A 27030-nucleotide genomic window follows, 5' to 3' on the forward strand; every position below is an offset into this window, starting at 1 on the left:
TATGTTGTTTTAGTCCAAAATACGTTTTCAGTATTTACAGAAATACCATTGCACTGTTTTGCTCATAGAATCGTCGTTTTAGCTCCGAATCGATCCGTTCAAATTGCGTTAGTTTCGTAATTGTATAATCTACGTGTTAGTACCACTGTTAATCATGTTTGCAACTTTTAAATTTTATGGTTAGGTTTAATTAAATAAATTGCAATAGGAAATCCCGTTTAATTCATAACTTTCGCGTTTTAGCTCCGTTTTCGTGAACTTCGCGTTGACGTGATCGTAGCGAGATGTAGATTCTTTTCATAAACATTTTATCTTGTTTTCTATACTGTTGGTGTACTGTTCTAACTGTAGGATTATTTGCTTTGCATGAATGTTCCTGAAATGTTGTGTGTTGCCATGTTGGTCGTGTTCAGACGGTGAGGAGAATGTTGGAGATCAAGAGTTCTTCGACGACCAGCAGGACCAGCAGGAGTTTGTGAAGGCAAGTATAGCATGGGCTTACCTTGATGTCCTATTCACTTTAATCATTTACTCATGTGCATGTGTCTAACTTTGATAACCATAAGGACATTCTAGTCATTTGATGACATGTTCCCTTGACTCCTATGGGTTAATTGCATATGGGTAGATTGCTAGTGCTCTAACTGAACATGATCTATACAAAGGTTAATGGTTCTATGGAACTAAAAGTATAACATGATTTATAACAATGGATCCATAGGGCGAAGGTGCAAATGACTTTTGATCATGTTGTTCCCGGCCCTTCATAAGGACTTATCTGTCGGCAAAAGCTGGGACTGACAGTGCAACCGTGAGAGTCATATGGCTCTGACTTTAGCTCAGTAATAGAATATTTTCTAGCTTGTTAGAGGTTACCTTTATGGCGCAAGAGGGGCTTGCCACGTTGGATATAGGACTACCTCTGTTCCTATGTGTATAGCCGCGATGGATATGTGCCATAGGAAAGGGGGTTTCTACATCTGTCTGCCGAGGAAACCTAGCGGCCCTAACTTGTTAGAGAAACCTATGAAATGGCTTCATAGTGTATCCTGCCCGCTCACCTTGGCAATGACATGGGAGTAATTAACCCAGACATATGGGAATCACGACTCGCGGTGAATGTGCACCACCTCTGCAGAGGGTTATAAACTGTTATAACAGCCGTGCTCACGGTCACGAGCGGCCCAGAAAACTCACAGAATAAATGGCTACTTATAATGTTGTTTATATATGATGACTATGATGATGTTTCATGACTCAATTGGTTCTGATATATGATTATGTGGGTTGAAAAGAGAGCTTAAGCATAACTTGATAATACTTGATAATAAAATCTTGACTTACTAAAAGTGCTAACTGTAGTAAACCAGTGTCAACCTTTTTTAGCTTCATAACCCTATGTTATCTTGTTGAGTACGGAACGTACTTACGCTTGTGTACTTTTTATATTTGGATAAAAATCCTGGATAGGTAACATATGACAACGTGTACGAGGAGTTTCCGGAGGACTATTAGGCTTGTGGTCAACCAGTTAACATTTCCTGTGATGGTGTTCCACAAGAGAGAGTTATCTTTTATTTTCCGCTGTAATGTGTAAGACTAAGTTATGTTATTATCGTGATGTAAGATACACTGTGATGGTACTCTTTTATAATTTGTTAGCTTGTGTGTGTGACTGATCCCTGAACACATAAGTTTAGTACATTCAATTTTACGTTCTCCGCTCCAAAGCTGCAGAGCAGCATCTATCAAAACTGGCATTTTCACCGGTAGGAAGCAGCCCTATCCAGCTATGTGAAGGAAGTGAGGAACTCGAGCGGTGGCCTCCCGTTCGGATGCCCCCTGCCATGGGCAGCAACACCAGCTTCGATCTCCTCACATCCATGGGGCATGGACTCGTCCAATTATATAGGGTAAAGTGGAGGAATAAGATTTGGTGGTATCTTCCTCGTGATATATTTATTGACGTGGGTAGAGGAAGAGTTAGTGGGTTTTAACGTTGGTTTTTCTTACTGCAGCTGATGGTTCAGTGCATCATCAACATGGTTGGAGAAAAATTGGCGGCGTCAGTTTCTGATGATGTGGCTGCTAGGAGCGCAGCTTTAAGAGATAGTGGGCAACAGATTAAAGAAGATTGTGAGAATTAAATGGCAACTGTGTGCTCATGATGTGGCATCACGTGAGAGCAGAGAAATCTTAGTAGGGTTTTACTTTATAAGAGTATAAGATAAGATAAGATTAGATGAAAAAAAGCCTAATTCTTATCCTCACACTGTTTAAAGTTTTTGACCTCTCTACCTTCTTAATTGTGGCAGCTAATGCTAGTTTAGACCTGGCCATCGAAGACCTTATTTTCTAGTGAATGTTCATTGATTAGCAGGCCTGCAGATTGACGCACAATTAAACCATTGAACGTCCAGGCCTTGCTGTCTTTTTTTTTTAGCAGAGGCCTTGCTAGCTAATGAACGAAATATTTCATGTTGGTTTTGGCCCAGCCTAGTTAATAGTAATTTTGGCCCAATGCTTCGCAAGAAAATGGCCCAGCCCATCTACCTTGCATGTCATTGGCCCCGTATTTAAGTTCTATATACGCTCCCATCACGCACTAGAACCCTAGCGCCCGTCCCGCCGCCGCCGTCCCCGCCGCTGCAGCAGCCACCCCGCGGTCACACAACCATGGTATTCTCGTCTTGCTCCTCTTCCTCGTCATCGTCCTCAGAATCCGCTACTAACTTACACGATGACCTCCTCCGCAGGGTATCGACCTCGTCGCCGGCGGCCGCAACAAGAAGACCAAGCGCACGGCGCCCAAGTCCGACGATGTCTACCTCAAGCTCCTCGTCAAGGTCAGCCCCCCTCCCGACCCAGTTCTCTAACGCTCTTGACGTTCAATTGGTGTTCGGGGGTTCAGATTTGACGCGATTCGCTCCTCGCACACAGCTCTACCGCTTCCTTGTGCGCCGGACAAAGAGCAACTTCAACGCCGTGATCCTGAAGCGGCTGTTCATGAGCAAGACCAACCGCGCGCCGCTCTCCATGCGCCGCCTCGTTAAGTTCATGGAGGGGAAGGTTGATATCTAGTACCTTGGGATGCCATTTTGGTCTTGGTCAGCATCCTTGATGTGAGTTTTAAATGTGGGGGCTAATTTAGATCCATGTGCCTTGTGGGGCTGCAGGGTGATCAGATCGCCGTGACTGTGGGCACCGTGACCGACGACAAGAGGATCAACGAGGTGCCGGCGATGAAGGTGTGCGCGCTCAGGTTCACTGAGACAGCGAGGGCCAGGATCATCAATGCCGGTGGAGAGTGCCTCACCTTCGACCAGCTCGCGCTCCGTGCCCCGCTTGGGCAAAACACGGTATGGCTATTCATGTTGGAAATTAACCTGGTGATTGCTGATGGTGATGCTTGATACAGTACATTTCATTTCTTGTATGAATCAGTGGAGGTCTTGTAGATGCAGAAGATAATTCTAGTTAGTCAGACCTGTAATTATATTAGGTCTGGTTGTGTTTGCTGTACTCCAATGTGTCTCCAATACGTCTGGTGTATTATTCTGAACTTGTAGATGCTGTTTAATGGGTTGTAAACACTGAGTGTTCTGTCCTGGTTCAATGCAATGGACAGCGGCAAGTTCCCTGGAATTCTAAAAAAAAGATGTAGTAACTGTGAGGCCCCCCTCTAGGTGGATGGTACTAATGCTGCTCAAAGGGTTTTGGCTGAGCAAGTACTGTACTCTGATTTAGTTCCGATAGGCTTTGTTCTTGTCATCATTTGTTTATGAAATAGTTATGTTATGACCAGAGATTGCATCTGTTACCCTTTTCTTTGGGCTTCTTTCCATGCCAAGGAGATAAAACTGGTGCATAGCCCTACATGGTTGGCTTACCAGCCCATTGCATTTTCATTGTTGCCCTGGTGTCAAATGGTCCAACCAATATTAGTTTGCTGACTAAAATTGTCCTAGTGATTTAATATGAACGCATGCATGCTTGTTTGATTAGGAAGTTTTTATTTCAAATATTACTGCCTCATTTGTCGTTGCTTTGAAAGTGCTGCCCAGTGCCCACTACATTAGACTTTTGAAGCTCAATGGAATCTGAGCAGGAAAGTTCTTCTCTTTTCTGAAGATATTTCTAAATTTTCACATGATACACTTATTTAAGGTGCATATGTCAAGGTTGACATGCGATCCTAGGTTGCCCTGGTTTCAAATGTTTGGACCAAAATGTGTTTTCTTATGGCTGTGCATTATCCATTTATCCTAGCAGTCGAATAGAAGTACTAATTTATTATCTGAACTGTTATGGGTCATTTCACATATCATGTTTGCTATGGCTATATCACTATAGTGTAGGCTACCAACTACAATATGTTTTCAGAAGAGGTCTTTGAACTTAGATATCATCCTTCTCACATTGAAATGGCAGTATTCCGTGTACTGACGCCATATATGTATTCAACACAAGGCGTGCCAGCTAATGCTATGACTCCATGTTTATTGACTGACATGGTCATTAGTATTTCCCATCTTTTATGGTTGTAAAGATGAAGAGAAAATTTTGTATTGTTACGACACCCATTTTATCCTCTGAGATGACAAGATATGATCCCTTGATTTCATTTCCAAGTTTTGGAACTCCCACTGTGCCTCTGTATATTATATTTGTTATTTATTATTGTTAGCTGTATGCCTTTGTGCTACAGTTGATAATGTCACCCGCTGAAATTATTTATCTTGATTAGAAAAGTTCATTGTGTTTTCTAACTGTCCTAGAAATTTATGGTTTCTTGATAGGTTCTCCTGAGGGGACCTAAGAACGCCAGGGAAGCTGTCAAGCACTTCGGCCCTGCACCAGGAGTGCCACACAGCCACACCAAACCATACGTTCGCTCAAAGGGGAGGAAGTTTGAGAAGGCAAGAGGAAGGAGGAACAGCAGGGGCTTCAAGGTCTAAGTGGCCGCAGCCTTGCGAATCCATGCCATTTTGCTCGTATCAGCTAAACATTACTGTTTTGGTGTGTTTAGATGTCAGAATCTCGTGTTATTACCTGATATTGGACCAATCAAATTTTGCTCCTATTATTTGCGCCGTGGGACTTGTTGGCAGTCCGTCACGAAGATACTCCCATATCTTTATGGGTGCTAACTGTGTGAAAGTATACCTGCCCTTTTTGCATTGCTCATCTATGTTCGCTTGGCAACTGTATTCTCGAAATTTGTTCATTTAAATTCTGCGCTTTCACGATTTAACAGTGGCACCGCCTTCTTGAAACGAAGTATACTGATCCTACAGTCCATTTTGGTTACCACCGTGGGAACATGTCCTGTGAAATGAGCTACTTGTGTAAAGCAAAACCGAAAGGACTCATTGCCCGTTGGTAACATGTTTGTGGTGAAAATGAAATGTAAAAGAACAAACGAATGGAAGAACTGTTATTTTCATTGATCTCTTGGAGATATATACATGAAAGAAAATTGTGTCTCTTCATGAATGAATAGACAACTGTTCATTACACAGTTATTGCCAAAAGACAAGTCCCTTTTGTGACATGTAATTGCTAATCCTAAACCTAATCTTCTTAATCACGGATGACTACCCCTAAGCTTCTTAATCTTCTTAACCTGACAACTTTGACAAAATATATATTAAAAAATATTAATATTTATGGTATATAATTGGTATCATTGGAAAGATCTTTGAATCTAGTTATTTAATAAATTTATTTGGAAATACAAATGTTGGACGTATTTTCTACAAATTGAGTCAAACTTGTGGCACGGAAACCAAAAGCAACAGTTAATTTGGGACAGAGGGAGTAGTATCTATCTACCTACAAAATCAACGATACTATTGATAACAAAAAATGGTGAGTGAATCAACGGCAATTTGTTCCTGAAGAAGTCATCTTTGCACAGGAACTGTTTGTGAGATGGAAATGGGAATTTATTCCTGGAGAATTCATCTTTGCACAAGGACTGCTAAGTGAAGAAGGGAACAAGCAGTGTTTGTGAGATGCTAGACTCCACCCCTAGTTACATGGGCAGATGAATTACTCCTATATACTAAAGTGTATGTAAACAAAAGCTTGTAACGAAATATAAATATAAATTAATATTCGAAAGCAACAACACGTGTTTATAAGCTACTAGCAAGTAGTAAGGGAAAGCACAAAGCAGGACGCAGCAGGTAGCATATCCGTTGTCTTGTCTATCACATGGGTGCGGCCGTGTTGATGGCGTCGAACGTCCACATCTCCATCCCGGCGGCGTCGACCTGCGGCGGCAGCTGGTGGTGCACGTACGCCACCGTGGGCGCCTGGTCCTGCGCCACGGCGACGGCGTCGGGCACGTACGACGGCTGCGGGTGGTGCTGGAAGAACGTCGTCCCCATGCCCATGACGTCGACGTCGTAGTCGACGAGGTGGTCCCTGCTGCCGCCGCCGTAGGACATGGCGAGCATCCCCTGCGCGGCGCCGGCGTGGATGTCGTCGTCGTCGTAGTCGGGCGGCGGGTCCTCGTTGGGGAAGTTGACCTTGGCCTTGGCCCCGCGGATGCGTCGCGCGGCGCGGTCGTAGGCGCGCGCGGCGGCCTCGGCGGTGGCGAAGGTGCCGAGCCAGACGCGCGCGCCCTTGGCCGGGTCACGGATCTCCGCCGCCCACTTGCCCCAGGGGCGGCGCCGGATGCCGCGGTACATGGTCTTGCGCTCCCGCTTCCTGGCCGGCGGCTCTGCACCATGCACGGGTGTCAGGGTCAGGCGGTCGAGTGTGTGTCCTATCCTAGCTGTAGCGTGTCTGTGCGTGTGCCCTGCTGGCCGTCACAGGTAGCAAGTGTGCAAACGAACATGAGTATTACCTTGGTCGGGATGGAAGGAGGCCGCGGCGAAGTCGTCGAAGTCGGCGGCCGCCGTGGCCTCGTGCGGCCAGAAGTCCTCGCCGCAGAGGCTCCGCTTGCCGCCGCCGCGGGCGGCGTCGCGCTGCGGGATGAACTCGGAGATGATCGCGCCGCCACACATGTTTCAAGTTCTAGTCTGCTGCGTCTGCGTGTGGTGTGGAAGCTTCTGCCGCGTCGCTACAACTGCGGTGCTTCGGAAACGGGAGAGGATGCCAAGGAAGGAGGTGTGGAGGTTGCTGTGGGGGACGGAGCCGTGTGCCGGGCGTGCTTATATAGAGGCGGGTGCGGCGGGGCGCGGACAGGTGGTGTGTGTCTGTGTCGAGTGCGCCGCGGTGGAGTCAGCCAATCAGGAGAGTGGTGGGAACGGGGCGGTGACGCGGCAAAGGCAACGGCAGCTTCGCCTCTCCTCGGACTGACGAGAATCCGTGGATTCCTCCCGTCGTCCCAAATCCGGAATCCGGAGCCGTCGCTTTCGTCTCCACGCGCCCCTCCGCCGCTGCTTTCTCTCGGTCTCGGTGAACCAATCGCAAGCACCACACCACACGGTCCGTACAGGTTCGCTGCTCTACTGCTGCTGCCGCCGCCCTGACCCGCTCCGTGCGTACAGAGTAATCCCTAGCCTACGAAAGAATGCAATTACTTGCTGGGTAACGGCGAAAGTAGTTCACGTTTAATCAATTTTTTTGTAAATATTATTCACATTTATGGCTCTAAAATAATTTATTATAAAAATATATTTTATAATTAATCTAATAATATTTATTTAATATTATAAATATTAATACTTTTCGTCTATAATTGATCTAACTTAAGATATAAGATTATGATATGTGCTAGAATTATATTCTTGGCTAGAGGTGCATTCTTTCCTGGAGGGGTGTACAAGCTAGAGAGAGGAGGTAGCGGAAAAGCACGCATTTCCACTCGACATCGGCGGTTTTTCAACAGTACAGGACCACCGTAATCGCACTACGTCGGCTCCGGCAGTAAAGGTGGCCCTGCAACTTTTTCTTAACCTTGTTTGTATGGTTTTTTCATCGGGGCTTCCAGAGCCGTTTAAAGTCATTTTTTTTACTAAACGAGGTATGTTTCGTCCAGGGAGTCTCTTAAAATCTGCTGATACAAAGAATTTGGAAGGCCAGAGCTAAAAACAATCAGTTTGTTCGCCGGTTGATTTATGAACTGATAAGCCCAGCTAATGCTGATTTGTTGTGAGAGAAAAACACTGTATTATAATTGATAAGTCCCGACTAAAAGCAACGAACGAACAGACTGAATGACTTTATCTTGCCTTGGTGGGCCCTAGTGAGGACAGAGACCCATCTTCTTCTTCTTTTTTTTTAGTCTGGAGGGACCGGAGCCCCTAGAGTAATTGATTAAACTTAAACAAAAGTAGTAGTTAAAAAAAAAAGGAAAGAGAAGGGAAAGAACAGGTAGCTTCATAAACAAAAAAAAAACAAATAAAATTAGCTTCAGACTACTGCTTATTCCAGACTTTGTATCCATGATGAAAACTGATCTTCTTGTCTAGCCTTTACTCTGTGCTGAAGAAGCCTTAGTTCTTTGAAAAAGGCCCTCCGATAGTCCATCAAGTTCATTCTGATTCTTTTGAAAATGAGCGCTCCGTTCGTTTGGCTTATAAGCCGTATTTTTTCAGCTAACGAACAATATTTTTTTCTCATAACAAATCAGCCGACAGTATTTTCAGCCATGGCTTATCAGCCAAACGAACAGGACACAAATCATTTCTTGTTGTCCAAATGGTCCAGCACAATAGAATTATACAGTAGGTTTGCTTGTTGGTTTCAGCCAGGGTTTATCAGTCAGTCAACGATATTTTTCTCTCACAACAAACCAATATCAGCCGGGCTTATCAGTCCAGAAACCAACCAGCGAAAAGACTGATAGCTTCCATGAAAAACTGAGTGTTCAACTGGATCTTAACCTGGGAAGTCAACTCTGGAGAACTGCAACTCAAGGGGATGTCAACATTTATTAAATCCCAGCACATCCTTGCAAATGGGCAATCAACAAAAAGACGATGAACCGATTCTTCCTCTAGAAGATCGCATAACACAGAATTATAAGAGTCCAAGTGCATGTTTCTTCTCTTTAGCATATAATTGTTAGATTGATCTCCTGACCAATAAGCCCAACGGCCTATTGGGCCTTGGTCTCGCGCCCTGATCGGGGGCGCCCAACCCTACATGGTTGGTGGGCCCCCGCCGCACTGCGCTATATAAAGAGGTGGGGGCCGGCGGCTCAAAGTACGAGGTTCGCCGTGAGCCGCAAACCCCACCGACAAACCCTAGACCGATCTCGAGAGGGCGCGCAGCCAGCGACGGGAAGCTCCGCTAATCCTCGCCGTCGTCACTGCTACGCCCGACCGCACTGCATCGACGTCCGTGCAACCTCTACTCCACCCGTCGCTGCCCGTGTGCTGCCTCCATCACCGAACCCGCGATGGCTAGCACAACCGCGACATCATCTGGAGGCTCAGGTTCATCACCAGCCCTCTCTCCCCTATCTCCCTCTCGGTGTAGTGTTCTAGGTCTAAATGTGCATGTGTTTCATGGATCTATGAGTTCATCCGCCTAGATCTACTCTAGTCGATCCAAAGAAAGTTAACAATGGTAGCAGAGCCTACTAGCACGTAGATCTAGAACGGGTACCGATTAGAAAAGGAAAAGTTGATTAGATCCAGTGTGGATCTAAGCAGAAAAGGGGTCACCCGACGTTCGGTTGAACCCTAACTTGATCCGTCGGATCTGAGAAAAGAAGAAGGGCTCGGTTTTCATGCAAAGAACGAACCCTAAAACCCGAAGGTGATTCGGGGAAAAGAAAACAGTGCCGTATCCAACCCATACCCTAACCCGCTCGGTGATTGACTGAGAAGGGGAAAAGAACCGATTTCAAATCGATAAAGCAAACCCTAACCCTAATCGGAAAATCGGGCCAAATCCGAATCAAAGAAATAGAAAGGGGAAAGAAAAGGAAGAGGGTGGCTCGGCTCGGCTCACCTCACCGTCGTGCACGCCGCCGCGCGGGGAAAAGAAAGGGCCGGCCGGGGGTGATCTGCTCGCCGGAACGGCCACTAGGGCGCCGCGACCAGGCCGCTCGACGGCGGCGCGTTCACCTGCTGGGGAGCGCGCACGCCGGCGAGGGGGCCGGAGACGGCGCCGGGGCTTGCTGAGCTCTCTCGCCGTCGAAGCTCCTCGCTCGGTTTCTACTGCGGCGGGACTGAGTGGAGAGGAGAGAGGGGCGAAGAGAGAGAGAGAGAGCGAAGCCGAATGATGCTAGGTCAAGGGCGCCGTGCCGGTCGCTGGGGTTTTGATCTCGCGACGCGCGCGGGCAGCCGTCGGATGGAGATGGACGGCCACGGGCGACTGGGCCAGCGCCGCAGCCCAGGCGGGATAGGGCACAAGGCCGAAATCCCGGCCCAGGCCCAGGTTGCGGCCTGGGCGCGGGGGAGAGAGCGCGCGCGGCTGGGCGCGGGGGGTGCGCTGAGCGCGCGGATGGGCCGCGGCTGCTGGGCCGGTTTCGCTGGCGCGCGCGCGCGTGGGCAGGCCGTGGGCCACGCGTGTGCTGGCTGGGCCGAAATGGTCAAATGAACAGATATTGTCACAGTTTTGTTTTTCTTATTTTCCAGAAAACAGTTTGATCAATTTGAATTGATTTTTTATGATAATTTTCTGTACAAAATTTATCCAACGATATTTTTTGTTCAGTAAATAGTAAATTTGCTTCTGGAAAATAGGAAAAAGATTATTAAATGTTAAAGTTTCCGCTGCGTATTTAAAGATGTGATTTTCATTATTAAATTCGAACCAACGAGAGAATTTAATTTTGAAAAATGGATATGTTTTAAATTGATTATAATATTGTTGTTATTCTGACCAACGTTGATTAATGGCAATATTATAATGTTTTGTTATACATTAATTCTATTTCTGCCCAACGGTGATGTAGAATTAGTGTAGAAAATAATTGTATGTTTTAATTTTGACCAACGTTAAACTAAGGCATGCAATTATTGTTGTTATTTCTGTTCTCACCCTATTTGAATTATGTTTTCAGGAGGATACAACTTGATGAGTTGTATCAAAGAAATCCCCACTCTAAAAGGTGATAACTATATTGAGTGGAAGAAAAAGATAGACCTGGCCTTTATCCTCGCTGAGGTGGACTGGGTTGTCACCACACCGTGCCCTAAAGAACCTGTGCCACCGGTGAGGGAGACAGATAAGACTGATGCTGCATGGCAGAACAGAGAGCGGGATTTTGCTCCCGTAAAGATGTCCTATGACCTTGAGCATAGGAAATGGATCACTGCCAACAAGAAGTGTCTGGCAGTGATAAAGAACACAATTGAGCCTGCTATTGTGGGCTCAATTCCAGACTGTGACACGGTCACAGAGTACCTAGACAGAATAAAGAGTCAGTTCACTGGCTCTTCAAAGACATATGCAACACAGCTGATTAAGCAGCTGGTTACAGAAAGGTACTCTGGTGGCGGCAATGGCATTAGAGAGCACATACTGAGAATGAGCAATCTGGCATCTAAGCTCAAACCAATGGATTTGGCACTCAAGGATGAGTTTCTTATTCATTTGATTTTTGCTTCTTTACCCAAAGAATTTGACACCTTTGTTGTTAATTACAACATACAGCCTGAAAATGGGATTTAGAAAAGCTCATTGCCATGTGTGTGCAGGAGGAGGAAAGAATAAAAGTTTCACAAGGTGGTTCTGTCAACTACCTAAAAGATAAAAAAAGAACTATAATAACAGTTCTTCCTCCAAATCATCTAGAAAAGGTCCCATGCAACAGTCTCAGAACCAGCAATTCCCAGTGGCTAAAGACCAGTGTCTCCACTGCAAGAAGACGGGACATTATAAAAAGAATTGTCCTGATTTCTTAAAGATGATAATGAAGAATAAAGGTGAGAACATTATTACGTTCGTAAATGAATCCTTGTATGTAAAGTTTTCAAAATCTACTTGGTGGATTGATTCAGGTGCAACTATTCATGTTGCTAATTCATTACAGGGATTCCGTTCGATGAGAACTTTGCAAAGAAGCGAAAGTTTCATTAAAGTCGCAAATGGAGAACAAGCAGATGTTGAGGCCATTGGTGATCTTCCGCTAGAGCTTGCTGATGGCTTCATAATTATTCTTAGAGATGTTCTTTATGTACCTTCTTTGCAAAGAAATTTGATTAGTGTATCAAAGTTGGATCATGATGGTTATGATTGCCATTTTGGAAATGGCAAATGTCAGATATTGTTTAATAATAAATATATTGGTCTTGCCTTCCGACAAGACGAGCTTTATTTGTTATAACTTCGTGAAAATGTTAATTCCGTATGTGATGTGAATGAAAATGTATCCTCATCGAACAATGGAAACAGAAAACGAAAGAGAGCTCAAGATGCGTTGTCGAAATTATGGCACTGTCATTTAGGCCATATTTCGAGGGGGAGAATAGAAAGACTAGTTAAGAATGATATTCTTCCTCCATTAGAGCTCTCAGAGTTAGAACAATGTAGAGATTGCATAAAAGGAAAGTATGTAAAGAAAAATAAGAAAGATGCCAAACGAAGCGCAGGAATTCTACAGATTATTCACACAGACATATGTGGTCCTTTTCCTATGAAAAGTGTGGATGGTTATGATTCATTCATAACATTCACAGACGATTACTCTCGGTTTAGCTACATTTATCCAATTAAAGAAAGAACAGAAGCGTTGGATAAATTTAAAATATTTAAAGCAGAAGTTGAAAATCAGCATGATTTAAAGATTAAGATAGTCAGGTCTAACCGTGGAGGAGAGTACTACGGTCGGCATACCCCATATGGACAAGTTCCTGGACCTTTTGCAAGGTTCTTACAGGAGAATGGTATAGTCGCCCAGTATTCAACACCGGGCGAACCTCAGCAGAATGGAGTAGCTGAAAGGCGTAACCGTACCTTGATGGATATGGTGCGTAGTATGATAAGTTACTCCACTTTACCCACGAGTCTGTGGATGGAGGCGTTAAAAACCGCCATTCATATTCTCAATAGAGTACCAAGTAAGTCGGTGCCCAAAACACCGTATGAGTTGTGGACAGGAAGAGTACCCTCACTTAACCACTTGCGTGTGTGGGGGAGCCCTGCTGAGGCTAAAGTTTTTAACCCAAATATTGGGAAGCTAGATCCCAAAACAGTGAGTTGCCATTTCATTGGCTACCCAGAAAAGTCAAAAGGTTTTCATTTCTACTGTCCTAACAGACATACAAAGTTTGTGGAAACAAGACACGCTGTCTTCCTAGAGGATGAAATGATTAGGGGGAGCATGGTAGCTCGAGAAATTGACCTTGAAGAGAAGCGGGTGTATGCACCCACTCCGATCATTCATGAGCCATTTTTCTCACTACCTGTTGTTGCTGCACCAACAGTACAAGACACTGTGGTGTCAGCACCTGTTGTTATCCCGCCTGTGGCAACAATGAATGATGATGAGGAACCTGTGGCTCAGGATCCTATAGAACCTATTGCCACACATGAGGGGGAGCAACAACAGCCTCAAACAGAAAATGTGCCAATTGAGGAGGCCCCTAGAAGATCTCAAAGAGTTAGAAAATCAGCTATTCCTGCTGATTATGAAGTGTACAACACTGAAGAATTTTAAATGGAGGATGATCCCACCTCATTTGAAGAAGCCATAAAAAGTGACTATTCATCAAAGTGGCTTGAGGCCATGGAAGATGAGATGAGATCAATGAATGCAAATAAAGTTTGGGATTTGGAGATAATTCCTAAAGGAGCCAAAACAGTAGGCTATAAATGGGTCTACAAAACAAAACTTAACTCTCAAGGGAATATAGAGAGATATAAAGCCCGACTTGTGGCAAAAGGCTTTACACAAAGAGAAGGGATTGATTACAATGAGACCTTTTCTCCAGTCTCATGTAAGGATTCCTTCAGAATCATAATGGCATTAGTGGCACATTATGATTTGGAATTACATCAGATGGATGTAAAGACGGCATTTCTCAACGGAGACTTAGAGGAAAATGTTTACATGGCACAACCGAAAGGTTTTGTCATGGAAGGAAAAGAACGTTTGGGATGCCGCCTAAAGAAATCTATTTATGGATTAAAACAAGCTTCAAGACAGTGGTACTTGAAGTTTGATCAGACAATAAAGAATTTTGGGTTTAAAGATAATATTGAGGACAATTATGTCTACGCAAAGTTTAAGAATGGGAAGTTTATCTTCCTTGTCCTGTATGTGGATGATATCTTACTTGCTAGTAGTGATGTCAGTCTACTACTAGAAACAAAGAAGTTTTTGTCCTCAAAATTTGATATGAAAGATCTTGGTGAAGCTTCGTTCGTTCTAGGGATCGAGATTCACCGAGATAGAAGTAAAGGGGTATTAGGACTGTCACAAAAGGCATACATAGAAAAAGTCTTAAAGAAATTCAGTATGCACAAATGTAGTCCCTCACCTGCTCCTATAGTCAAGGGCGACAGATATGGGGATTTTCAATGCCCCAGGAACCAATATGAGATCGATCAAATGAAAGTGGTTCCATATGCTTCAGCTGTCGGAAGCTTGCAATATGCTCAAGTATGTACGCGCCCTGACTTGGCATTTGTTACCGGGTTACTTGGCAGATTCCAGAGCAATCCTGGAATAGAACACTGGAAATTGGTAAAGAAAGTCTTGCGTTATTTGCAAGGAACGAAAGGCCTCATGATGACGTATAGAAGATCTGATTCACTCAATATAGTGGGATATTCAGATTCTGATTATGCGGGAGATAATAGAAAATCCACGTCTGGATATGTGTTTACTCTCGCAGGGGGAGCTATTTCATGGAAAAGCTCAAAACAAACCGTCACTACATCGTCCACAATGTATGCCGAGTTTGTAGCGTGTTATGAGGCAACGGGGCAGGTGAACTGGCTAAAGAAGTTCATACCCGGTTTGAAGGTGGTTGACGACATCAATAGACCACTGAAATTATACTGCGATAATAATCCAGCAGTACAGTATGCTCACAACAATAGGTCAAGTGGTGCCGCCAAACACATTGACATAAAGCATTATGTTGTGAAGGATAAAGTCCTGGATCAAATGATAAGTCTTGAGCATATAAGTACCGAAAAGATGCTCGCGGATCCGCTTACAAAAGGCTTACCACCCAACGTGTTCAGAGAACATGTAGCCGGCATGGGTTTAAGGGAAAGCCTATGATTCCTGGACTATAAAGGGCCCAAAAGTTAAAGTAACTATTTCAGATCAGAGACGTGCATTGTAGCTGTTAAATCTATCGGCGATTGACCGTGACGATGAGACATGCTCTATGCATCATCTGTGAAGAAATGAGTAAGGATAAAAGGATTGAAGTTTTAAAGTTTAAAGATAAAAGTAATAGTGAGATCAAGGAGGAGAATGTTAGATTGATCTCCTGACCAATAAGCCCAACGGCCTATTGGGCCTTGGTCTCGCGCCCTGATCGGGGGCACCCAACCCTACATGGTTGGTGGGCCCCCGTCGCACTGCGCTATATAAAGAGGTGGGGGTCGGCGGCTCAAAGTACGAGGTTCGCCGTGAGCCGCAAACCCCACCGACAAACCCTAGACCGATCTCGAGAGGGCGCGCAGCCAGCGACGGGAAGCTCCGCTGATCCTCGCCGTCGTCACTGCTACGCCCGACCGCACTGCATCGACGTCCGTGCAACCTCTACTCCACCCGTCGCTGCCCGTGTGCTGTCTCCATCACCGAACCCACGATGGCTAGCACAACCGTGACATCATCTGGAGGCTCAGGTTCATCACCAGCCCTCTCTCCCCTATCTCCCTCTCGGTGTAGTGTTCTAGGTCTAAATGTGCATGTATTTCATGGATCTATGAGTTCATCCGCCTAGATCTACTCTAGTCGATCCAAAGAAAGTTAACAATAATCTGGTGCTCGGTCACCCCCGCTTAGAGAAGAAGAGACACTCGCGGGAGCTGCCGAGCAGGCTGTGACCATCGGGCGTGAGGGCACGCCGCCAAGGCATGTGCACGGCCGCCGGGTGCAGGGGCGGGGAGGGCACGGTCGTCGGGGTCATGCGGACGGCCAAGCACGGGCGTGGGGAGTTCGTGGCCGCCGACTGTGTGCAGCCCGCCAGACATGGGGCCGGGGAGGGCACGATTACAGGTCTACAGGGATAGAGCGCTCGCGCGAACCACAGGGGAAGAAGACCCTGAAGACGAAGGAACGAGCGGACAAAGAAGAAGAGAAACATGAGAGAGAGAAAAAAAAAGAAAAGAAAAGGATAATATAGTCTTTTCGTCTCTTTTTTTTTTGTCTTTTAGAGCTATTTTGCCGACAGGGTACCAAAACAATTCCAGTTGCACCAGAAGATGGTGCTGAACAAAAAAAAAAAGATTTCACTGGTGAAATAGAGAGCCGTGCCAAACAAAGTCTATAGTGCTTATTTAAAAGCCAAAAAGATGGCCAGCTCCTCCGCCTGCGCCACCCTCCACGTCGCCCAAAATAGCCTCGGCCGTCCGATCACGCGTTTGGTGGCCCAGATCGCTCGAAGCAACAGCTTCTGCAACAGCTTCTCAGCTTCGACCACTCTTTATTGGCATCCACTAGCTTCCCGTGTAATTCTCTCAGCATAATCCGGCTTCTGCTCTGGACCCAATCCATCAAATATATACTGCGGCTTCCGATTTTGGGTCCAGATCCTTCTATAGGAAAAAAAAAGAGTCGGCCTCATCACTTCCCCGTTCTCCCCCACTCCTCCCGTGGCTCGCACGGATGCCGCCGCCGCCGCTCGCGCCTCCCCTTCCTCTCCTTCTCTCCCACGGCGATGCACCGGCTACGGCCACGCCGCTGGTCGCGGGGTGCGGGCGGAGCACAGCCCTGGCGCGGCGTGGCTGGCGAGGGCGCCGGTGTGGAGGCCGCCGAGCGTCCGCCGGCGCGGGCGGCTCGGCGACCACCCGGCGCGAGCAGACCCCAGGTAAAGGCGGCCTCCCTCCCTTGCTCCTCTTCTCCTTCACACTCCGGCGCTGGGGTCAACCGGAGATCTGCGTGCTTGTCGTCCACCTTTGCTGGGGTTCATCGGGGGCCTCCATGACTGGATCCAGTGCCTCCATGGCCGGATCCGTTAGTTCCCCCACAGGATATTTGGAATCACATGATCCACTGGTCCGTCGGCGTCTTAGGTAAGTAAATGGCCTTATCTCTTTGCGTTATGGTTAGGGGATGCACTGATATTTGGGGATTTTGATTTCTAGGGTTCTGGATTGGGCAAGAACAGGGGCATTTCTATGGTGCTCTATCTTCTCCTCTCTGTAGATCCATACTCCATCTTCTTTTTTCTATGGATGCAAATGGAGCAGCCAAGGTGAAAAAGATGCTATCGATCTCCGCCACCAGGTGCCTTACCCTCCTCCCTTTAAACTATGATGCTGGATGAAAATAGTGCAGATTAAAAACAGAACTGTGTTAGGATAAACCATAACACGGTTGCTTCACAGGTTGGCAACTTGCCAGATGCCTCATTTATAATAAGGAATGTTTCTTTTCGGTGCATGGAGCAGATACTGAGTCTAGAAAATTCAGTCTCAATCTCTTTTCTGCATATATCAGTGCCAGTGTATGTGTTTTTGTTTTTTGAAGCAGACATATTATAACACTGAGATGTCAATAATCTTGCGCTATCAAATTTGGTTTTTGTATACGGGAATCATACTAATAGCATGTTGTTACTGTTACTAACATCCTGAGTTTTGTATATGCCATGCTACACTATTCATGCCTATGGTCATTCCAGATATAGCAGTCCACATATTTGCCTCAGAAGTTAACTTTAAATATATGTGCTAATACTCTGGAGAGCTTGATAAGCTACATGCTTGCCACCCAAAGTTTAGCTTATCAATTCCTAATGGTCTTAGTTCACCTTCCTTTTGTCTTCAGGTTCTCAGGTAATATGTGGTTACCTTTTCTCAGGTGGCAGCTGCCAACGCAGGTCTCTCCATGACAAGATTTGTTGATGCCGGTTTTTATTGGAGAATTTGATGATTTCAGAGGAAGATTGATCATGTTTCTTGATTATTGGTATTTTCGCACCATCTCCTTTATCAGTTCTACCTATTTCCCGATACATTCGTAAATTCTAAGTTCTATGCAACTGCTTGCTGTCTAAGATGATGCAACGAAATTGACTAATTATCCAGTTAGTCCTTCGCTCTATCGTGTACCTCAAAAAATGCACAAAATGAAATCAAAAGAGATTTGTTGCGTCATCATATTTTTCGACGCCAATTCTAATATGGCTTTATTTTGTAGGTTGGGCTCCCTTAATCATCCAGGGGGAACACCTACTCAATCCTCGGGAGGACACCTAGGGTTCAGTTCATCGTTTTGGTATGTTATCCACTTTCTCTGCCTTCCTTAGATGTTAGTTTAGATTATTTCATAATAATAGATCGAAATGCTGCCTACTTATGTACTCATATATATGTCCTTTCCTTTGTTTTCTGTGTTCAAATAAGGTGTAATATGTGTTCAGATGGCATGAAGATATTCAGAATCAAATTCCAAATTGTTTTGGATATCTTATTGGATTTCGTAGTTTCCAGTTCCTCTAATTGAAGATGGTATCAAGTTTGAGCTGGTCCAAATATGCTTATCTAACTATCGTGCAGTACATGCTCCTTGCCGCTGCCGACCCACTTATGACTTATCTCAACATATACGCTGTATAAATAGTTGTACAACAGTACCACTATTGTTTATTTATAGCTCATTGCTTTCCTGCAATTTGCGTCAATGTGAGCTATAGGATTTTGACCATCTAGAACGAACCATGCTGCCATTAAGGGACCCACTATGCATCGTTGTTCTATTTGTCCGATAAAGTCAAACAGCTATAAGGCCTTTTTCTTTTATCATGCATTATATTACCTTACAATCATTCCAGTTTATTACATCACACAGGCTAGCCATTCCATGCAGGACAGAACCAACATCTACTTGTTTTTTCAGTTGCCATGCATAGCGTTTTTATTACATGATAATTGAATCAATGTTCTGTTGTGAGCGACAACATTTCCAAAAATTCGTCGGCTACTACAGCACATATGCTTCGAATTCAGTAGTATAGTTGAAATGTTTAGAGTTTTCATAAATACAGGTCTAATGAGCTCCTGATTTTATTTTCTAGCTTCCTCCAATATACCGCTCAAGGTTTGTTTAGCTGATCACAGATGTCAGCTGCTACCCTGCTGCCTAAAGGTTAATTTTCTTTATTGTTTTTAATTTACTTCAGTACATGTGTCTTTGGTTCTCCAAATAGGAGGTCTTTTGTTTGCTTCCATACGTCATGATTTCAACTTCCTATTTCTGCTCCCTATCCCAAAATGATGTACAACATAAATGAGTATGAGTTCCCTAGCTGAACTTATTTTCTAACTTATCTCTGTGTTTCGTTTTGCTTCACATGATGTTTGCAAACTACAGCCGAGCTGCACATGTTTTGTGGGCATAGTTTCTAAGAAAATATGCTAGATAAGGGGAAGTCAGCTGATGATCGATTCATCAGCAACATTAGTTGTTGCTCTAAATTTACGTACTCCATGTATTTCAGTTGAGTTGTTTGGTTATTAAATAATTGGGACATCAGAATCCATTGCCTTTGACTTTGATAGATCCTAGAGCTCATGGATTAGTTTATTTACGAATGTTTGACACTCCTACAACATGTTGTATAGAATATGTGTGCATGTAAATAGAAAACTACCTCAGGAACCTTAGTTAGCTAAGTGGACTGAAAGGGCCACCAAGTTTGATAAACTCTGTTAAGTTTCAGCCATCAATCATGGGTTTGGTGCTAATAGAAAATTAAGCAGATCATCCTGCATATATAGCTTTGCCTGTAGTAATTACAGATATTGATAGAAGTTATTAGTTTATAATTCAACTAATGATGATGATAGTGGACTCAGCAGTTTATAGTTCGGTTTAGATAATAGTCATAGATGGAACTGCTGCTAGAAAACTGTTGTTGGTGACTGTTGCAAACAATACAAAATCTTTATAGTTTCAGTGATGCTGTTGTTGGTCACGGTTGGGGAAAAAGTAATAAATAGTTTATTTTCCCATTTATTTCCTTATGAACTCGTGTTGACGAACTCACAGCGACGAACTCACAGCACTACTATGCAAAAAGAGGTCTAATTGCAACAGCGTGACTCCTGCAAAATAGTTAGGCCCAACCTGCAGCTTCCAGTTAATCTTAAATATAGTTGGTTATGAGCACCATTCAACTACACTGAACACTCTCACTTAAAATGTCCAACTGGTTAAAGAATGTGCTGCCATGTCTGCCTCTAAATTACATTTAGAAAAGATTAGTAATGAAGCTACAAAGGAGGAACCTTGTCTATATCGAAGTAAGTTCCACTAAGGTTCAATGCAGTGTCCAGGAAAAAAAAGCTTTGGTTAGTGCTGTTTTGCTGCTTTACTGACCTCATCTTTGCCTTATTTTTCCTTCTCCATATTCTGGATGCACCAGTAGTTAAGTTGATCCGTGCCTGATATGTTATATATAGTACACGTATCATAAGATAATATAGCTCAGTTAACTGATGATGTAACTAATTAGAGGAACATACTAAGAATTTCTGTAATGAAAACCTCTTGGATTCGAATGGAATTCATAGGAACTCTGACATGTTGCTTAAGACTCTAAGGCGGTTAAGAAGACAAGTTTTTCCCAAGCTATCCTTGCAGATAGAAAGGCAAATCAGATTGCCCACATCGGAAACTGTTTTTTTTAGCAGTGTTGTTTCATATACAATTCTAGGTTCTATTCATGACATAGGTATCTACTGCCATTTCCATTTACTTTTGTAGGGTATACATACAATATACATAGACAGCTAACACATTAAGGGTGCACTTCAATGGCGTTAACATCTCAAATTTGCTTGCTCTTCATTTTCAGATTGATGTCAATTTGTCCGGTTCGTCATATCGATCTTAAACAACCTCAACACTACACAGATTATGGACGTTGTGGTCATCCATTATTTATTGTTGCAGGACACAGGCTGCTCATTAAGAGGGCACACATTGAAGCCCCCAAACAAATGGCCAGCCATTGATCAACATCTGCGTTCAATTTTACGTATATATAACTTGGCTCCTCAGCTTCTTCTATACTTTTGTGCACTTATCCAAGGGAGTCTTAAAAGAAGATTACCATGAACTGATCTCAAAAAGGCTGAAGAGGAGACCACCATGATCTCCATAACCATAAATGTAAGCGAGATATGCTTGTGTAACTGGTTGAACATATTCTGAGGGCCTTGTGTATGATCAGGATATTGTCTACTATTGTATAGACTCTTCTATGTAGATCAGCTAGCTTTTCTTCATTGTACTGCTTTGTTGTGTCAAGGATGAGTAAAGGATAAATGATTCAGGGCTAGATGACTTTTTTCTAAGTCTTCAATTCATAATATACTAAATCCATGGAACAGTTCAGTTTCATACATGTATTGCGCACTTGAACATTGTACTGCTTTCAACTTTATACTTAGTTCACTTAGATTTCTAACACGCCCATTGTTACACAAAATCTCCATTTACAGGCACACAGGCGCGCGGATGCGCGCGCCAATCTACTAGTATATAAGAAAGGAAAAGCAAGCTGCCTGCCGCTGCTGCAGGACGATGTGCGGACGACGGTGGGCGGCCTCTGTTTTCATTTCTCCGCCACCACGGCTGTAAAGCATATACTAGGTTGCTGCCACTCGTGCGTGCCATGTTGCTAACACTGTGGCACGTGCTAACGACACGCCCGTCATTTGCTTTGCTACCAAAGATGAGCAACGGGCCGGCACGGCACGGCACGGCCCGAGCCCGGGCCAGGCACGGCCCGATCGGGCTCGGGCCCTTTTGGCCCGCCGGGCCACCGGGCCGTGCCTGAACAGTCCACCGTGCCTGTCGGACGGCCCAGGCACGGTCCGTGGGCCGAATATCGGGCCGTGCCAGCCCGTTGAGCCCGCGGCCCACTGGTCCATCGGGCCGGCCCATAGCCCGTTACACAGTAAACACCATATTTAACAACACAATCACAGGTTCACATATTCATATTTAACGATCACAGAAACACCGGATGACAAAATATTTGAGCTTTTTATGCAATGCCGCCTCATTAAAAACCATTCTAGGTAAAACTCACACCTCGTGAGATAAAACCCTAGAAAGGAAAATAGTACGACCAGCTCAATAAATTAAAACGGGCCTCCACCGGGCCGGCCGTTGTAAAACGGGCCGTGCCGTGCCGCCCGGCGGGCCGAGGCCTCAGCCCAAGCCCGGCCTGCTACGGGCTTCGGGCCAGCACGGGCCCGGTTAGGGTTCGGGCCGTGCCGTGCTCGGGTCGGGCCCAATAACCGTGCTTTGGGCCGGGCCTTTGGCCCACGGGCTGCATGCACATCTTTATTTGCTACCACGCATATACTACTAGATGAGAAGATGACGGTGCTAATAAGATCACGTACGTTAGGTACGTAGTACCTACTTATTTCACGTGACCGAGAGACAACTTTTTGCTAGATACTAGGTTTCTTTTTCACCTGAAAATGACGTGCACTAGCTCATTGCTCAAACGATATAGATATAGCAGAGATAACAACGAGACCAGAGTCGTGTCTTTTTGCTTTTTTGTTATATATATATCTCGAAGTAGAGCAGTCGAGTCTATAATCTACTTCGTCGTCGGCCGCCGGAAGACGATGACTCTGAAATCTGAAAGAAAGATGGAAAGAAACAACGACGAAAGGAGTGTTCCCTCTGCTTGAGCTATGTCTGTATCATCCGCCCAGTTGAGATGATGATCGTGGTCAGGTCAGCTAATTAATGTTGAGTTCAACAACTGATGCGTGAATTATGTGTATATAATAGGGGAGCTATATAGAGAAACAAAAACCATGGTCCTGTAGGTTTGTTCTGAGCGCAGAGAGCTATTTAGTCCGTGTCTCCGGTCCATGCGCACTCAAATAAAGGCGTGCAGTGGTTGACGTCGCCATACACATCTTAAACACAATTTTAATTTATTTTTTATTTCTGAAATTCGGCCAATGATATTTTTTTAAGGATGCCACAAGAGAGCAAATGACAAAATGCAATAAATATATTAAAACGTTAAAGTCAATTTGCATTGTAAGTGAATAAAATAGCATATTAGTGTCTGAATAGTGCATTGTGGATAGCAGTTGCTAATTTCCGATCTTTTTCTGTTGAATGAATAGTAAAATATTATCAATATTGCCACGGTGTTCACTTAAAAAATTAAAAGTTTTTAATTAGTCATTACACTTCATGGTATAAGGTTCATAAAAAATTCTTAAATAAATAAGATATAAAGATCGCGCATGGAGGAAACTCTTTCTCGTCCCATCATCGATCATCGTCGTTCAAATCACCATTTTCAATGTTTCTGTAGCAATTGGACCATCCCCATTGTTGCTTGAACCATACGTGTAGCAAGTAGTGGCCTAATAACAAGAGCAATAGCAAGTGCCAATGTTAAGCTTCAACTTGTGATATGTTCAATCCGCTATAAAATCTATTTATTATATTTATACTATATTATAGGGTAATCTAGACTACATAATGCAAAAGAGGAAAGAGACACACACACACACACACACACGCGTATAAACACTATTTATCATGTTTCTACTGTAGGAAAAAAACATTTGTAAAGAAAAATAAATGTCCTCGGTAGTGAAATAATTAATCCCTAAATATTTGAGAAAATATAGCAAAAGAAAATGTTGTAGACAATCAGGGTCGGTTGATTTCTGCAATTTGTAATGTTCCGCTCTACGGAAAAAACTTTCAACCATGCATGAAAAAAAATGTTCGATAAAACCATGCAATTTTATTTTACCTTTTTGTACGATAATGATTCAGTGAGGACGTCCGTCCGTCCGGGCACCGTCTTCCCAAATAAAAAAACTATTCGGACGCCATCTTCCCAAATAAAAAAAATCTCCCATTCCGTCTCATGCGCTCACCGTAGGCTCCGCTCTGCTTCCTCTGCCCCGCGCTCGCCGTAGGCTCCGCTCCGCTTCCTCCGCCCTGTGGCCCTTGCCTACCTCCGCGACGCTAGGCTCCGCCGCTAGAGTCGCGCCTCCCGCCCGTCCCCGCCCTCATCATCGTCGCTGGCGCCGGCATCCTCCTCCTCACATCCTCCGGCGGCTGGAGACTGTCGATGTTTCACCACCGATAGCCTGCCACGGGGGTACCCGGGGCAGTTTGTTCGGGTTTCAGCGTATGCAGAACTTGACGGTAAACGCAAGAGACAGTCGATTTATCCTGGTTCGGGCCCTCGACCGTGATCGAGTAATAGCCCTACGTCCAGTCGGCATTAGCCTTTGCGTTGGATTGATTGTAAAGTGTTGTGTTACCTCGTGTTCTCTTTTCTAAGGAGCCCTGCCCTCCTTTATATAGTCAGGAGACCAGAGTCCTAGTCGGTTTACAATGTAGAGTCCTAGTAGGATTACAGGGTAGTATTACTACTAGGATTACATAGGAGGAATCCTAATCAAACTAGATCTCCTCTCTTCCTTGCGGTGTATCCCGTGGGTCCCGTATCGACAGAGACAGCGAGGACGTCGCAACCGTGCCGTACTTCACATCCGCCTCAAGGCTCCTCGCGCCCTGGTAGCAGAAGAAGCTCACAGGGGCCAAGTCTGTGGTGCTCTTCGCTCCACCTCCTCCCAGCCCCGATCTGCCCATAAAGGCGGTTATCGAGTTCCTCGACACACCTGACATGGTAGCGACCGCCCGCTAGAGTGTCGCGCCTGACATGTTGGAAGCGTATGTTTCAAGTGTTTCATATGTTTCTGAGGTATGTTGCAAGTGTTTCATGTGGATGTTGCAAAAGTAGATCAGGATGTTGCAAGTGTTTCAGAGGATGTTGCAAGCGTTTGTTCAAAAATGTTTCATATGTTTTTAAGCATTTTTTATTTGAATGTTGTATATGTTTCACACATGTTGCAAGAGTATGTTCTAATGGTTTCAGTTGTTTCAGTCTTATATTGTAGCAAGTGTTTTCATGTTATAAGTTACAAATGTTTTATCTGGATGTTGCATATATTTCACACACATGTTTTAAGTGTATGTTTCAAATGTTTCATCTGCTTCAGACGTATGTTGCATTCAAGTATTTCATGTTTTAGATGTGTGTTCAAAGAGTCATGGGGCACGGCCCGGGCGGCGAGGGAACGGGAACGGCGAGCCGGATGCCGGTGGTCAGGGCGCGTGGCGCGCCTGGGTCCAGCGGATGGGGGCGTGCTCGTCCTCACCCCGGCTCCCGGCCCCGTCCGTGCGGAGAGAGAGGAGCGGGGTCGCTGTGAAGGAGCCATGGGCATAGCGACAAGGACGGGGTGCATGTGCGGGCGGGGTGAGGCGGACCGGGGCGGGCTCCGGACGTTCAGACGCTAGCCATGCTGCTTTTTCTACCATGGAAACAAACAAACACGAGCGAAATCTGAATAGTCGTCCTAGTAAATAAAAAGCTATGGAAGGTGCTTGTGGTACTTATATAAAATTGGAAAAGGGAATCAAAAGGAGTCCGCCGCCTAACCAAACTGGTCAGCTCACGAAAGAAAAAAAAAAGATTTATATAGGATGAACCAGATGCTTCTTGCATGCATTGCCCACCGGATGCATGCTGCGGCCTTCAATCTGTTGGCCAATATATATATCTGACTAGTTTGCTTAGGCCCCTGGCCGTCGGTTTTATGCAACTTGCAAGCTAGGAGCGAGGAGCGTGCATGCACTTAGTCAGGTGGTTTTGCTGGCTACTGTCTGCCTTTTTTTTAAAAATTTGGAGTATATATTATTTTCACTTGATGTTTTTTTGGGATAAAAAGGGACTCCAAATTGGAATTATACTTTGGATTTGGATGTTGCTGGGAAGTCGGAATTGCCAACCTTTTTCACTTGCCATCCGCTTATTCCATATCACTTCCCATTTTTTTTTTCTCTCTTGGGTCAGTATTGCAAAAATAAATCGTCGCATGAACAAATGTACAGCTAGAACGGCTACAAACTCAACGAATCCGATCATCTTGCGAGTTGCAACAAATGTAACACGTCTCGTTGATATATATAGCTGCTGCAACTAGTTTCAGAATTTAGCGCTGATCAGAGACGTTGCTTTCAGTGGGAGCAAATGTCATGCAATTCCGTCATGTCCACATGCGTGCCCGCCGAAAGAAAAGTTTAGTACCAAGAGTACGTAAATGATGATGATTGGAATGAAATACCCAGCTGTACGCTAGCGCCGCCGTTTTTTAATTATTCCTGCTGCTACTAAGGGCAATCCCAATATACTTTCTCTGTCCCAAATTATCTATCGTCGTTGGTTTTCATGTCAAAAGTTTAATTTAATTTATAAAAAAATACGTGCAGTATTTGTATCTCCAAATAAATTTATTAAAAAGTTAGATTCAAATATCTATCTAATGATATTAATTATGTATCATAAATATTAATATATTTTTATATATTTAGTGAAAGTTGTTTCTCGAGAAGCGAAAATGACAGATATCTAAGAACGGAGGAAGTAATGGCGTATTTATGGTGGTTTCTATCTCTATTAATTACCCTGGTAACTAAGCAAATTGCTGATGTGGCAGTAAATTTATTGCAGAGAGAAGAAAAAATAGAGAAACTCCTATGAAAGAAACGAACATGTCCACCAATGCGCGAGGAAACAAGCCAAACTGCATTGGGGAGAAACCGGTGGTTTCTTTCCTTCTCCACCTAGATAGATCTCCTGCTCCAGATGGGTTCCCATGTTCCTCATTCGTGTTGGAGCTGGTCGGTCATGGACGAGCTCGCCGAGGACGCCCCGGAAGAAGTCCGGCTCCGACACCTCGCCGCGGTGCCACAGCGGCCCCGTTTGACTGGTAGAATTTTGGCTGAAATTGGCTGAAAAACACTGTTCTGGCTGAATTGCTGTGAGAGAAAAGCACGGTTCGAGCTGAAAAAAGAATCTAAGCGCGCGCATACTGTTTCATGAGATATACAGTAATAAGGATTTTGTAAGATGCACG

At 44.6% G+C, this 27030-nt stretch overlaps 2 protein-coding genes and 1 long non-coding RNA gene across 9 annotated transcripts; 2 read left to right on the forward strand and 1 right to left on the reverse strand.

Annotated features, from left to right (window-relative positions):
* The first annotated feature begins 2593 nt into the window (after positions 1 to 2593).
* LOC136552910 (large ribosomal subunit protein eL18x) lies at positions 2594 to 5189 on the forward strand. The gene is made up of 5 exons (XM_066544484.1): positions 2594 to 2679; positions 2757 to 2846; positions 2941 to 3069; positions 3177 to 3359; positions 4800 to 5189. Exons 1-5 carry the CDS (start codon positions 2677 to 2679, stop codon positions 4956 to 4958), a joined length of 564 nt encoding a protein of 187 aa, XP_066400581.1. The 5' UTR covers positions 2594 to 2676; the 3' UTR covers positions 4959 to 5189.
* A 736-nt stretch (positions 5190 to 5925) lies between these two features.
* Positions 5926 to 7119, reverse strand: LOC136552911 (ethylene-responsive transcription factor ERF071-like). Its single transcript, XM_066544485.1, has 2 exons — positions 6857 to 7119; positions 5926 to 6730 (listed from the first exon to the last, which is right to left on the reverse strand). The coding sequence occupies exons 1-2, from the start codon at positions 7014 to 7016 to the stop codon at positions 6216 to 6218; spliced, it is 675 nt and encodes a 224-aa protein (XP_066400582.1). The 5' UTR covers positions 7017 to 7119; the 3' UTR covers positions 5926 to 6215.
* A 9479-nt stretch (positions 7120 to 16598) lies between these two features.
* LOC136550576 (uncharacterized) lies at positions 16599 to 21449 on the forward strand. 7 transcript variants are annotated; one of them, XR_010782344.1, is made up of 5 exons: positions 16599 to 17109; positions 17182 to 17323; positions 17867 to 18007; positions 18239 to 20916; positions 20996 to 21449. It is a non-coding gene; the product is annotated as an uncharacterized lncRNA (long non-coding RNA). The 7 variants fall into 7 exon arrangements; XR_010782347.1 differs by having other exon boundaries at positions 16604 to 17109; positions 18239 to 19186; positions 20807 to 21449; XR_010782348.1 differs by having other exon boundaries at positions 16604 to 17109; positions 18239 to 19186; positions 20898 to 21449.
* The last annotated feature ends 5581 nt before the right edge of the window (positions 21450 to 27030 follow it).

This window comes from Miscanthus floridulus, chromosome 4, assembly GCF_019320115.1.
Source record: "Miscanthus floridulus cultivar M001 chromosome 4, ASM1932011v1, whole genome shotgun sequence".
Lineage (NCBI taxonomy): Eukaryota > Viridiplantae > Streptophyta > Magnoliopsida > Poales > Poaceae > Miscanthus > Miscanthus floridulus.

What these genes read in the sequence shown, in the direction of transcription:
- LOC136552910 (XM_066544484.1), top strand. An exon ending in TTAAGTTCATGGAGGGGAAG is followed by an intron (nt 3,070 to 3,176) that starts GTTGATATCTAG and finishes GTGGGGCTGCAG; the next exon opens with GGTGATCAGATCGCCGTGAC. An exon ending in CCCCGCTTGGGCAAAACACG is followed by an intron (nt 3,360 to 4,799) that starts GTATGGCTATTC and finishes GTTTCTTGATAG; the next exon opens with GTTCTCCTGAGGGGACCTAA.
- LOC136552911 (XM_066544485.1), bottom strand. Translation starts at nt 7,016, where the DNA reads ATGTGTGGCGGCGCGATCATCTCCGAGTTCATCCCGCAGCGCGACGCC. An exon ending in CTCCTTCCATCCCGACCAAG is followed by an intron (nt 6,731 to 6,856) that starts GTAATACTCATG and finishes TGCATGGTGCAG; the next exon opens with AGCCGCCGGCCAGGAAGCGG.